Source organism: Onychomys torridus, chromosome 5 (genome assembly GCF_903995425.1).
Source record: "Onychomys torridus chromosome 5, mOncTor1.1, whole genome shotgun sequence".
Classification (NCBI taxonomy): Eukaryota; Metazoa; Chordata; class Mammalia; order Rodentia; family Cricetidae; genus Onychomys; species Onychomys torridus.
The window spans coordinates 59,086,736-59,101,880 of record NC_050447.1 but is presented as its reverse complement, the minus strand read 5'-3'; the positions used below and the strand labels follow the sequence as shown (position 1 = coordinate 59,101,880).

Genomic DNA, 15,145 nt, shown 5'->3' with positions numbered 1-15,145 from the left:
GTGATCTCATGTTCTATTCCCTTTTCTCTTGACTCAAGGCTATGTCTACTATCATGTTGGCCAGGATACGACCACCCCCCTCAGCCTCCTATGGGCACTTCCTGTAGTTTCTCTGATAGTGTGTTCCCTTTTCTGATTCTCACTCCAGCTTGGTTCTGCCATTTGCTTTCTTTTTTTTATTTATTTTTTTATTATGCGTTTTAAATTTTATACATCAGCCATGGGTTCCCCTGTCCTCCCCGCTCCCGCCCCCACCCCCACCTTCCCCCCAGCCCCTCCCCTCCATTCCCATGTCCTCCAGGATCAAGGCACCCCTGGGGATTCATTTAAACCTGGTGGATTCAGTACAGGCAGGTCCTGTCACCTCCTTCCAGACTGAGCAAAGTGTCCCTGTGTAAGCCCAAGGTTTCAAACAGCCAGCTCATGCACTAAGGACAGATCCTGGTCCCACAGACTGGGTGCCTGGACTCTGAGTCTCCGGAAGTCCCTGATGTCTCCTTATTTTGTCCAGATGGGAACTCCTCTTGTCCAGATGGGAGTTCCAGGGCAGGAGGGAAGCTGGGGGCTGGTCTCTGAGTCTCAGGAAGTGGCTGGGGTCTCAGGCAAATGGGTGTGGGGGCAGGGTGTGGAGACTGCAGTGTCTGCCTGCAGTCTTGGAATAGGGGAGCCTTCCTGCAGGGCCTGGTGATTGGCAGGAAACTGGGGCCAAGTTGGTCAGGTCCTCCCGGGGTGGCCTGTGTCCAGTGGTGGGACCCAGGGGCAGTTGCCTCTCTGACTATAACCCAGGCACTCACCTCTGGTCCAGATGGGAGTTCTAGGGTGGAGGGAAGCTGGGGGCTGCTCTCTGAGTCTCAGGAAGTGGCTGGGGTCTCAGGCAAATGGGTGTGGGGGCAGGGTGTGGAGACTGCAGTGTCTGCCTGCAGTCTTAGAATAGGGGAGCCTTCCTGCAGGGCCTGGTGATTGGCAGGAAACTGGGGCCAAGTTGGACAGGTCCTCCCAGGGTGGCCTATGTCCAGTGGTGGGACCCAGGGGCAGTTGCCTCTCTGACTATAACCCAGGCACTCACCTCTGGTCCAGATGGGCGTTCTGGGGGTGGACAGAAGCTGGGGGCTGGTCTGCCATTTGCTTTCTAAAGCATGTGAAATGTAGGGAATACCTGCCAATCCCTCTCTTAAAGGGAAAGCAACAGAGTTGACAAGAATGAAAAAGAACTTTTTTGAACAAACACTTGAACTGAGAGTTAGACAAATAAGCTAAATATATATGGGTTTAAAGACTCATATATAAATATTTTTTTTCTCTACTTCTTCTCAGTGGCTTCTTTGTCTTGGCGAACAACCACTACACAGCCTGGAACACAGCAGGCATTTGATAAATGTTCTTTTTTTTCCTGACTTTGATGATTAGACCATAAATGTAACCTCACCTACAAGGGGAAAAGAGGGTTAGGACCAACCCTTAGTAATCACAGAGTGTGATGTGTCTCCACTGGAGAATTTCTCTGAGCACAGTACACATTTGATGGTTTGATAACTTTATCAGATCCCTTTCGTATACATACATTATTTTTATTTTTGCATAAAGAATTTTATGTTTTATTTAGCTCAAATGAACCCCAGAAAATGTTAACTCTATTTATATAGAAACACATAGACACATATTTAGTTTTACTGTCTGTGCTTGGAAGAGTTTTCTAGGCTTGTGTGTTGGTTGTTTGCATGTCTCTGTAATAAAAACACTTGGCAAAAGCAACCTAAATGAGGAAGGGTTTGTTTGGGGTCATGTTTTCAGAACAGTCAGACCATCATGTCAAGGAAGGCATGGTAGCTGTTCACATCATGACTACCAGGAAGCAGAGGTAAAACAGAAGGCAAGCTATAAACCCGAGACCACATCTCCAGTGACTCTCTTCCTCCAAAGGCTATACCTCTAATTTTTCACCAATGATACCATGGTGTTTCAGATCTATTAACAATTACTCCAGTAGTCAGGTTGGACCCCTCACAAGCTAATGGTCCCTGTAGATGTGCTTATAGATATATCCAGAGTATGTTCCACTAATCCAGATGTTCCTTAATCTAGTCAAATTGACTATCAAAATTTGGGTGGGTAGGGAAGTGGGGAGACTTGGGAGGAGCTAGGAGAAGGAAGTTGAATATGATCAAGACCTATTGCCCAAAATTCTCAAAGAACTAGTAAAAAATGAGAAAAAAATTAACTATCATATCATACTTCTTAGGCCAGTCATAGTGATGAATGTCTATCAGATACGTTGAATAGGCAGAAGCAGGAAGGTCACAAGTTTGAGGCCAGGCTGGGCCACACTTTGTGCTGGAGAGATGATTCACTGGGTAAAGTACAAGCATGAGGGTCTCAGTTTTAATCCCTGGAACACATGTGAAAAGGGAAGACAGGTACATTTGTAAGCCCAGGGTTTGTGATGGTGAGGCATCCACACACCTGAGCTCATGTACACAAACACAGAGAAGAGGAGGGAAGAGGAGAAGAGAAGTGGAGAGAAGAAGAAGAAGAAGAAGAAGAAGAAGAAGAAGAAGAAGAAGAAGAAGAAGAAGAAGAAGAAGAAGGGAGAGAGAGAGACCGAGAGAGAGAGAGAGAGAGAGAGAGAGAGAGAGAGAGAGAGAGAGAGAGATTAAAAAGGTAGAAGAAGCTGATTCATTTCAAGGTATATCTACACAATACTAACTTGCCCTAGAAATGTATGAAATTTGGTCTGTTTCCCAATAGCTTTTTGAAACATTTGGAGTTAGCTCTAATTTATTCAGCTTCCTCCTTGGCCTGCATAGCCCCAGCAGGCGTTAGGAGAGGGCTAAGTGAGGACCACAAAAATGTCGACCCTGCCTGAGGCCTTGGTCCCCTGTGGGGACAATTCTGGCTCATTGGGTTTCCCGTGTCTCTGTACATCAAGCACCAAGTGTGCCTTCTCAGCCCTCAGTTCTAACTTGCAATGTCAGTGGTTTAGAAAAGCAAACAAATGCATTCTCAAAGGCCCCCTGAGGTTCACTTGCACACACAGATGTCTTTTATTTCATGGTGCTTTTAAGAAGTGGCAGGTGCTGGTAGGAGGAGAGAAATGAAGCCTTTCCTTCGCAGCGTTGCTACGATATGGCAAGCAAAGGGAAGATGCTCTTGTCTGCATGCCTCTAATGTAAGCTGGTGTCTCCCGACCCACTGGGGAGTGCAGAGGAGGTAGGCACTTGCAGTCTTGCAAAGTGGACTCATCAGCTAAAAGCCATGCATCATTTTCCCCTCGTCACTCCATAAGGGCAAGGAAAGCCAACTACCTGCTGTCCTCTGAAGGAGCCTTCAGAGAGACTGCTCAGCATCCCTCACACCTCCTGAGGAAGGCACATGCTCTCAGGAGCAGCTTCCTCAATTTCCTCCTTAAAGAGATTGCTACAACTCTTCCCTGCTGTCCCCTCATACACTGATTTTTTTTTTTTTTTATTGTTCCCCTTTAAGGAGGGCTGGACTGCTGGATAATGGAATTCAAGTGATCAGGATTTTGCTTCTAGGGGCTCCTTCCAAGGCCAGCAAAGGACCAAAGGCAATAGTGACAATCCCCTGCAGGAAGACTTGTAGGGATACTGTGATAACTCCAGTTAGCGCTAGTTCTTAGAGGTCCACAAGCTGGCACCATCTACTCACTACAAGTTAATTTGCAGAAACTCCAGCCTCACTGCACCAGCAGCTCAGAGTCTGTGTCCCTAAATGAAACACTTTCCCAACCCCAACTGTCAGTGTGGTATAATTATGCACAGAAGCCAAAGAGCACAAACACACTCAGCCAGCTCTAGTGAGATCTTCATCTGGGATCTAAGAGACATTCCAGAGTAAAGGAAGCTCCCGGACAGGGCTCTGGCTTCTTGAGCTTCTGTCGCTGCCAGCCACCATGTGCCAATGGGACTGATGACTGAAGCTTTTTGTCATTTTAGTCCCACTCTGTTATTAGGTCTAACATAGCTATTGCATGTGTATATAACATATAACACATACTTGCATAAACCCATGTGGTCACGTGTTGTGATTTGTCAGAGTCTACAAGCACAACAACAACAGGACTATAAGTCTGAGAGACTTAACTATGTGGCATAGATTGTCCTTCCTTTTAATTAGTGTAGGAACACAGAGCAGAGCAGCCTAAGGAAAAAACTACAGTTTTGGGGTTTCAAAGTGTGTTGTGTTTGTTTGTTTATTAGAGTTTTTGTTGTGGTTTTGTTTGGCTTGGTTTGGTTTGTTTCCTTGAGACAGGATCTCAGAAACCCCACGCTACCCTCTAATTTGTTTATGTAGCCAAAGATGACCTCAAACTCCTGATCCTCTGTCTGTTTTATCCTGATCTGCTGGTACATGAGTGTACCTCACATCCAGTTAATGTGGTGCTGGGATCTAGCTCAAAGATTCATTCATGCAGGGCAAGAACTCTACAAACAGAGCAATATTCCCAACACTTTCCAGAGTTTTAAGCAATTACTTTTTTAAATGTTTTAAATTAAAACATAATTACATCATTCCCCCTCTTCCCTTTTATTACTCCAGGCCCTCCCATGTCCCTCCCTTCTAACCCCTTCCATGCCCACCCTTCCATTTCCAAATTGATAGCCTCTTTTTCTTGATTGTTATAGATAGATAGATAGATAGATAGATAGATAGATAGATAGATAATAGATAGACAGATAGATGATAGATAGATAGATAGATAGATAGATAGATAGATAATAGATAGACAGATAGATGATAGATAGATAGATAGATAGATAGATAGATAGATAGATAGATAGATGATAGACAAATATATAAATATTATCTGCTGAGTTGGTTTGTTCACAAATCTATAAATAAAACCTGAGTCCATTTTTGTTGTTTATGTACATATGGTTTTTGTGTTTATGTGTATATGCCACTTTGTATTGGATAACCAACTGTGCAGGGGGGCTAATCCCTGGGAGAACTAATTCTTTCCACAGTCATTAGTTGCCTATAATTTTTTTGTCTAGAGGTGAAACCCCCTTCCATGTTAGCATGTCTATTGATATTGTCATTGTTTGGGTCTTGTTTATGCAGCCATTTCTCAGAAAGGCAGTCTTACAGCAGACTTCCTGATATTGTAGCTCTTACAATCTTTCTGCCTTCCTCTTCTGTTATGTCTCGTGAGCCACAGGTATAGAAGCTGTGCTGGCTGCAAATGTATTCATTAAGTCTAGGTACACATGACCCATTCTCTGCATTGTGTCTGGTTGTGGTTTTCTCTAACAGTCTCCATTTGCTGTATAGAGAATCTTCTTTGGTGAGGAGTATTAACCACACCTATCTGTGTGTTGGCAATTATGCTAGTCTAGCAAAGTGGCAGTGGTAGATTTCTCTTCTAAGATACATGATCTCATTATTCCCAGATAGTTGGCTAGGTTTCTAGTAATAGGCATGATTTCCCTCCTGCTGGGCCTTAAATCTACTTAGTCATTGGTTACCACCAACACATGAATGCCACTATTTCACCTCTCCAGCTGTCTTGCCATGCCTATCATTGTTCATTGTGTCACAGCTATGTAGGGCTATGAATTGCTTCCCTCCCTGGGCAGCTGTTATAGTGCTGTGGGAGCTAGAACATAAGATGACGACTTTCAGGTTGGATGTAGCTCAAGTCATCCAAGTCCTGCATCCTATGTGTAATGTCTTCAGCAACAGGTGCTTACCTTCAACCTGTGAGGTATAACAAAGGGCAACAGCAATAGCCTAAATTGCCTCAGAGGTCCACTCTCACATAACTAGAAGGCCTATGAGAGAATACAGTCTGACTTAGAATTTTTAGGAGGACATATCCAGCTCTCCAACAGCACAGAGTAACTTCCTTCTACCAGAGACCTTAGCTCACAGCTCAGGAGGTTTCCTGAGTCCCTAGAGCCCTGTGGGTCAAACTCTAAGATGATCATCCCAACTCCCTGAGACCACATGCAGGGTTCCCAAGTCCAAAGGACAAGACAAGGATCCTGGTGATATCAGTAAGCCCTAATTTCTTGGGACGTCTGTAAATTTTCTGTTTCCATGTTTTACTTATGCCCCAGCATCTATATAGATCAAAAGTCTTCAAGTACAGAACCGATGACAGAAGGCTCATAATATTTAGGGAGATAACGTATCTGCAAGCTTGGGAATGTATTTGGTTCAGTTGTTTCCAATCATGGTTTACCTATAGGGTCACCTGAGAAGTTTTTCAAATTTTGGTTCCTGTCACTTTTCCTTTGGCCAAGATTCTTTTTCAGCAGAGGTGAATCATATCATCAGTCATGTTTCAGGTCACTGGCTTAGAACTACCTTAAATCATACCCTGACCAATCCTGTCATTTGTTTCTTGCTTAGTAGAGAGCCCTGCAAGGAAAAGACAGTGACAGAGTGTCTGCCAAGGCCACACAGTGCTCTGTGCAAGACATGTGACTCCCAACATGGTATGCTACATGCAGCAGAAGGGAAAATTTGCCTAAGCAATGGCCTCTGCATGACAGAGCCACATGTTCCTCTCAGAAAATTCAAAACTACTCAATCCTGTGACTTTCTCTGCTTCTAGGCCAAGATCCATCAAAGTGGAGACAAATGCCTAAAAGTCACTTCTGGATATGATACCTTTGTCAGATGCATAGCTACAAAGATTTTCTCCCATTAGATGAGTTGTTCCTTCATTGTATAGAAGTTTTTAATTTCATGACATCCCATTTATTGACTCTTGGCCTTATTTCCTGAGCAACGAGGATTCTATTTGGAACGCTGTTGGCTATTCCTGTATCTTCATGTATTTTTACCTACTTTTTTCTCTGACAGTTTCAGAGATTGGGTCTTATCTGACAGTCTTTGACCCATTTGGTTTGATGTTCATGCATGGTGAGAGATACTTTCATTCTTCTATGTGTCCTCTCTTACTTGTGGTTCCTGAAGCTAACATGGCCACATAAAACCATGCATGCATTTATTAAATGAAAGTGGAAGTGGAATTGTCTAGAGGAATAAAGGGGACTAATGAATATTGGTGACATTATTAAGGCCACTCCACATAGTTAAAAGGGAGTTTTATTTTGTGGGGTAACATACAAATGAAGAGATAGGTTGCAGGGTCTGGGAAAGGTATGGCACAGTCTGGTGGTGTTCTCTGGAGAACTCTGCTTGGTCTACCTCCAGCGTCCAGGGTCCCAGAACCAAGAGAAGCCTCTCCTCTCGATCTTCAGCTCCTCCCTCAGCCCCGCCTTATGGGTGTCACCATTACCAAAGCCTCAATAGGGATTGGAACTTCCAGGCCAAGGCTGGGATGGCTACCCACTACATCTCCCCCTTTTGTCTAAATAAGAAGGTTCTAACCTAATACAAGACTATATACAAAGAAATGGTTATCAAATATTGTCCAGGAGTAATGAGGGATAATGACCTAGATAAGTTGGAATTACAATAAATGCAAACAATATCAAGCAAAAAACACATACTAAAATCCAGGGAAGTCTAGAGCGTGGGTAGGTGGCATGTTACAAAGATCATTCCAAAGGTGTCCTATCCTAAAGAACCTGAGTCTAATACTTTATATATATATTAGATAGAATATATTAAGTTGTAACTATAACTGCTAGTCTTCAACCTCATCAAAGACCTGAGAAGGAATATAATAATACCTGAAAAATGGGAGAAGGATGCAAGCAACTTTTGGGAGTCTTGCAAGAGTAAATAGAGACAGCTAGCTAGCAGCCTGGACAGTCACCTAATGTTTCTCAGCATCATTGGTGCATTCAAATTGGCTACAGGTCTAGAGTATCTAACAGACCATTTCCAGAAGCAGGAATTCTGAAAGACCATCTTACCTTGTCTTGGCAAAGTACAGTGGTCACTTTCCTTGTGTCCCGCTTGTCCAGAAAGGACAGCATTCGTACTGTCAGCAGTTGAGGCAAGGGCAGCTCTTTGCCCAGTAGGCCATTTTGTGCCAAGAAGACAAACTTCCAAATGGAAATGTCTTAGAAGCCCAACATTCTCTCGGGATCAAATTGGTGCTACCAGGAGCAATTGTCTCTCACGTCAACAGAATTCTAAGTTATTTAAATGCCATATTCTCTAGGTCTATGAAGTGTTTGAAGATTACCTGTCTACCCGATCTATGTATTTATAAATCTGGATAACCTAACTAACATAAGTATAGAGATGTCAAGCATAGGTGACAATAAATCTATAAGTCTTATCTACCTAAACTAAAAAAAAAAAAAAAAATAGTTTCATGTAAACAAGGCAAACAGTTTGTAAGTAAATGTACAGTAAAAGGACAATGACTTTAAAATTGTGACAATACACAAAATATCTTTAACAGAGGTAGGAATGTATAGTACAATATGCAACATGATAATAATCCTAAATATATATCAGTATATATAATATCTTAAACAAAAGTAGAACATACATACAGTATGACAGATATAAATTTTCATTTGTATCAATATACAAATATTTCAAATAAGAGTAAAAATATGTATACATTATAACAAACATAGTTCTGTATTTGTATCAATATACAAATTATCTTATATAAAAAGTTTATATTTGTATCAACATATAAGAATTCATAACAATGCAAATTATCTAAGGCTGCTATTTTACCAAATTTGTTTACTACTGTGTATGATAGTCTACCATAATATCTTATACCTATCCATTCCATTTCTTCTTTTCCCTTTTTTTTTGAGACATATTTTCTTTCATTAAGGAGAGTACTGAGTTTAACAGTTTCTTCCACCCCTAACCCTAGAACCATCATCCATAACCCTGAGAAATATGAAACCTTAAGGAGAAGGGGCGTCGTTTTCTTAGAACTGCTTCCTGCTGTTTAGGGGGCAATGGTATCTCTGTTGGGTATTGTGAGAAAGCTCAGATAGTTAAATCTCAGTTATACTAACTGTAGATTCTGCAGCAACTCTCAGAGTAATGGGTAAGATTGTCTGAAATTCTGGCAAGAAGTGTAGGATGATGATGATTACCATGGCATCATTCTGGACTGGGTAGAGTTGTTGTTGTTGGGGCCCCATCTTCCTTCTGGAAACTTCAGAGATTACTATTGGAAAAACTTATTTTTTATCAGATGGAAGGTTTGGATTTAAAGATGGCATGACATGTAAGAAAGGATTCCGAGAAATCAAGAGTAAGCATGGAGAGAATTAGAATCTTGAAGACAATGGTCCCTTATAATTGGTTTCCTTCTGTCTCACATCAGAGGGCTTTTCTGATATGGGATTGAAGAATCTCTCAACCTTTTCTTTTATCAATATGCTTGGGTTTAGAGAAGGAGTGAGCCAATTCCATCTCCAAAGCCAGCTTGGTTTATAATTGAATTGGAACCACAACTATTCTAGATTGATAGAGATATAGATGTTAGACAGAGATATTTTACTCTGTGTAGATTGATACCAATAGATTCTTTCTTTCTGCTGTAAATATCCAGATATCCAAGGCATTATGATTTCTGGAAGATGGGTATTTCCATTATCCTGGAAAGACAAAAACAGAACCCTACCCCAACCTTTGATTGTTAAATTTTTCTTACAACCTGAAAAGATGTTACATTGGTGGATGATCTTTTACTTCTCCTCATCAAGGGGTTTCTCCTGTTCGAATCAAATTTTTATTAATTTTGGTTGGGGTTGGGAGCCGCCTAGACCTTTGGAATTTGCCCCACATTGGGCACCAGATATTGGTGAAACTATTAAGGCCACTCCACGTAGTTAAAAGGGAGGTTTATTTTGTGGAGTAACTTACAAATGAAGGGATAGGTTGCAGGGTCTGGGAAAGGTATGGCACAGTCCAGCGGTGTTCTCTGGAGAACTCTGCTCGGTCTACCTCCAGCGTCCAGGGTCCCGGAACCAAGAGAAGCCTCTCCTCTAATCCTGGGCCTTCAGCTTCCTCCCTCAGCCCTGCCTTGTGGGCGTGACCATTACCGAAGCCTCAATGGGGGTTGGAACTTCCAGGCCAAGGCTGGAATGGCTACCCACTACAAGTGAGCATGAGGAGGCACAGGAAAGGGTGTGCAGGAGAGGAATAGGATGAGGGAATATACTCAACATATAATATATACCTTTAAGAAACTTTTTAAATAATAATAATAGGTTGTATAAAAGATCCTAAATGTAAGAGAAGAATATCAGGACCCACGCACCTTCCCATGGCTGAACAACTTCTGTCTTCCTCTCAAATCATCAGTAGCCTCTTTATTAATCTCCGTTCATTAGCTAACCTGGCAAACAATTATTTCCATCACTTTCCAATGATTTAGCATATTAAATTCTATAGTAAATCTTCTACAAGATGTCATAAAATAACAGGATTCTATAATATAGGTATCTACAGAGTTGTGCTAGGTGCCTAATGCAGTCATTCTAAGCCATTTATTGTGTAAAAGGGCAGGGTACAAAACTGAGACACAATCCTGTATACAGTCAGGGATCTAAAGCATGGGTCCCTAAATTCCTATCTTCAGATGTCCTACTGAGTCACAGAAACATGCTACATAGGATTATGTTCATGAACTATAGAGTAATACATTTTCTTTTTGTCTGTGTGTGTGTGGTTTTTCGAGACAGGGTTTCTCTGTAGCTTTTGGAGGCTGTCCTGGAACTTGCTTTGTAGACAAGGCTGGCCTCAAACTCACAGAGATCCACCTGCCTCTGCCTCCCAAGTGCTGGGGTTACAGGCATGCACCACCACCACCACCCAGCGAGTAATACATTTTCATAGTCTCATATTGCAAACAAAACAAAGATCACCTACATAACCACATGGTAACTATTAGAGGTTTTATTATAGTAAACGATGGGCTACTTCACAAATACACTTTCTAAACTAGTTAATTGATGACAACTTGAATTTTTTTAATGTAGTATTTAAAATACTTTCTTTTTTATACCTTTGTTGCAGGGGATTTTTGCTTGTTAAATTGTTTTGTTTCTAATTTTCAGTTCTGATCTACACACACACACACACACACACACACACAATTATACCATTGGAGCAGCCATAATATTTAATTAGTTGTCTCATCACCCCAATTTGAGCCTCTCCTAAAAATTCAATATTCACCTAAGAAGTTTCTAAAGCATACTACTATTCTAATTTCCTTACTATCAATCCAAAAAAAGTTAATAAACATAATAACAATGGGTCTAGTGGTCTCTGGATATAAGAATTGAGTAGAGTGTTCTAATGGACTTGGAACTATCTATGGATACATGACAGGCAGGATTTTAAAGTTCTACATCTTCATTGTCTCAAGGACAGATTCAGTCCCCTGCAGATTATTTAAGGTCAATCCCCTGCAGTTGCTGGTTAGATTGGCATTTTACTATACTTGAAGTGGCATCTTCAACTCCCTCCTGCCTCTTGCAATTAGCCAAGAAAAATCAGAGCAAAGGAAAATGGTTTGTAGGAGCTCACCAGCTCTTCAGCTCACCCTGGGACTCAGCGGACTCACCAGGGAACACACTAGAAAAGGCAAAGAAAACACATCTGGGAGCATCTCCCACACCTGGCTCTTAAGGCGAAATTAATGTAACCTAAAACTTAGAGTTGACTCCTAAAAAGTATTGTAACTCAATCCGGGATTTTTTATTGCTTGGCATTAACAGATGGTGAAAATTAGAAAACTTTTAAGCTATAATGGGTAACTTTCAAGGCCTGGAAAATGTTACATAGTATCCTTGGAGAATATAAGGACTGTATAATTGACAGAAGTATAGGGACAGCAAGTGCCATAGCCCCTGGAAATCTGCCTCCCAAGTGTGATAGTAAAGTCCCTTACCTTTGGACAGCACTGTAGAAGCTGTAAGTATTGCTAGCTGCCCCCTTCCCAATTTGCTATCTGCCCCATCTGAATTGTGTAATAGTTCAGGATTAAACCCAAGTCATGTCAAGTACTTTTTTGAGTCACATGAACTATTTTTATTTTGTTCAGTTTTATCACCAGTATTATTGTCATATTCATCTTCGCTGTCATCATCATCATCATCTCCACCATCATCATCACCATAGCCACCATTACCATCACCACTACCATATCCACATTACCAGTACAGCAGCACCACCATCACCATTACCATATCACCATTACTGTCGTCACTTATAGCTCCACAGTGTTACTATCATCTTCAGGACCACCAGCAGCATCTTCCAGCTTGTAGTGCCATTTAAGTTTGCTTATTGCAGCCATCCAGGCTCTGTTTCTCCTTGGTTTGTCTTCCCATGGATGACATAGGGACAAATCTAAGTTGGATCTCATCACTTATTCAACTGGCCACAGTGAAAAAGCTGTCTGGAGCCACTTAGAAGTTTATCTTTTCCAAGCTTTGAGACTCCTTTCAGCCCAAACGAGTCTATGAATGTGTGTGGAAAGAACTTCATATCTTAGGATCAGTATAAAGTACACTGGAAATTACTGTAATCTCTGCAGGAGAGATGTCCACAACACGCTAGTGTGTTCTATCCATTATGTCAGTGAAAAATAAATGATGGTGAAACTACATCTATGGAACCTTCAAATCTTCAAATATTTTAAAGGAAATATTTAATTGTCACTCATGCCACTATGTGTATAATTTGTAGACAAAGCAATTAGGCATTTCTCTAATACCATATTATCTAAACATCATGTATAGAATTTTTTAAAGAAAGACAGAAAATTAAATGTAAAGTTTCTCTTGTTCATGCTGGTTCACCAGATAACTGTGGACTGTACATTGTAATGTATGTGGGTATGTGTCAAATAGGGTCTGGGAAGAAGGGACAACTCAGGGCAGACTTGTGAGAGACATATGGGGACCAGCCTCAGGAAGTTTGTCATTTGCAAGCAAAGTACCTGTGTCATCTAGGCCCTTGGTAGTCAATACTTAAGAAGAACTACATGCTCCAAGTTATACTAGCAGTATATGGATATATATATATATCCATTACCACACAAAATAGTAAGTTTTGAAGTGATGTTTTACACATCTATATCATTGTAGTTTGCTCATACCCACTCTCATCCTCTCTTCCCATTCTCCCATCCTACTGGTCTCCTTCCCTCCAAATAATTCCCCTTCCTCTTTCTATCCTTTATATAAATCTGGATTTCCTCATAAGAGAGAAACATCCAATATTTGTCTCTCTTCCCACCAGCACCACCTTTGGTTCCCCCACATATCCCTCTTATACTTCCATGAGCTATATAATTTTTTTAGATCTGGATTCTGCATATAAGAAGAAACACACAATATTTGTTGTGAATCTGGCTTATTTTGCTTACTATGATTGTCCCAGTTTCACTTCCTACTGAGGTGACAAAATACGCCGACAAAAGCAACGTTAAGGGAGAACTTTAAGGTTCGTTCAACTTACAACTCCTGGCTTTAGTCCTTGATTGCAGGCAAGTCGGGGGCGGAGCTTGAAGCCGCTGGTCACATTCACAACCAGAACAGAGAGATGATGAATGTATGTGTCCTTACCTTCTAATTAATGCAAGATCCAGTCAATATTAATTATCATAATGATGACCTCCAGTTCCATCAACTTTCCTGAAAAGTAAAGATTTTGTTCTTCCTCATAGCTGCATAAACTTCCACTGTGTGTCTATACTGGGTTTTCTTTATTCGTTCTTCTGCCAGTGGGTATCTAGGCTACACCAGCCTTTTCAGACCTGCTGGCTTTGCTAACCCTTACAGCCTAGTAGCTAAGCACCACCCACGGCTGTTTGAAGAGGAGGTAACCATGTCCCGATGATTTTAAGTAGCTTTCCCACAGTCACACAGCTAGTCAGTAGTGACACCAGGTTTAGAATCTAGACCAGCTTGAGAGGCCAAACCCACCCAGCACCTGCTCCTAATGACCCGAAAACTAGGCACGGCTTTACAATGATTAGTGGCTGGGAAAAAAAGTGAAAAGACATTTCTGAACTAAACCTCCTTGACCATAAGCAATTGTCTCTTCTGTATAATTGCCTGCAATCTGTAAAATTTCTTTAGAATCTATGTATATGAGGCATATTAGTCTATGCCTTTCTTTCTCACAATTACCCCTCTGGCTTGTATCCATGTATACCTTGAGCTGGGAAGTATTCTTCCCTTTTGATTCTTTCTAGAAAAAAAATATGTAAAAACTGTTGGATAAAATTTATTCGAAACAAATCAGAAAAAATGACAAGAAAAATACAATATCTTTGGGTATTCCTGGCGATTGTTCAGGACTCCTCACAAATGATGCTCCAATCCCTCAGAAAATTGCTGGGGTATTTGCCTATACACATCCTCCCATAAGATCTAAATCACTGCTAGGTTACTTATAATATCTAAACAATGTAGATATGATTTTTTTTAATGGCTGCTGTACTATATTGCTTAGGGGATAATAAAAATTGCAATTTTTGAACCTAATGTTTTTGGTTGAATGTACAGCTACAGAACCTGTGGATATGGAGATCTGACTGTGATTCACAACTTAGAAAAATTACACATTTAAATTCTTATGTCCAAAAACTGAATGTTAGACTCATTCTGTGACAAATCAACACAACGATGGCTTTGTGCATTGAAAAAGGGTAAAGGAGACAATGTGGCCCCACAGAGTCTCTGAGACATTTGCTCTCTGTCCTTCACAGGATATCTGGCCAACCCCAGGCTAAAATCTGCAGCCCAGATCTTAACTATTTCACTGTTGAAACAAGTAAATTCCACCCTGCCTTCGCTTCTAAGACCGGCCTTTTGTGCCTAGGCTGCTTTGTCACATTTCCTTCCTCTGCCTCCACAAGCAAACTCTTGTGCCTCTGGACCAGTGTTCTGCCGTCTTTCACGGTCACTTCTTCTTTCCTAGTGAACAGCAGCAAACACATCGTCAGGAAGTTCCGAGGCCACCTGCGCACCAAGATTGAGTCTGGGGAAGGGACAGTCCCTGTCCGGGGTCCCAGTGCAGTCCAGACATGGGATGGCATCCTGCTGGGGGAGCAGCTAGTCACCATGTCCTGCACAGACAAGATTGCCAGGTAAGAGCCCACTTGGCTGTTCTGTATCCAAAATCAGCTCTACAGCTCAGTCTAGATACTAGGTCTTAGCAATGAACCCACTCTAAGAAACAGTGTTCATCATCAAGGACT

At 41.4% G+C, this 15,145-nt stretch overlaps 1 protein-coding gene across 1 annotated transcript in view; it reads left to right on the top strand.

Moving 5' to 3' along the window:
• The window catches only part of Adarb2 (adenosine deaminase RNA specific B2 (inactive)), a 208,440-nt gene that overhangs the window by 153,273 nt on the left and 40,022 nt on the right, over positions 1-15,145 (top strand). Inside the window, exon 7 of the mRNA XM_036188873.1 lies at positions 14,866-15,034. Coding sequence (XP_036044766.1) covers positions 14,866-15,034 — 169 coding nt within the window. The remainder of the gene's footprint in view (positions 1-14,865; positions 15,035-15,145) is intronic.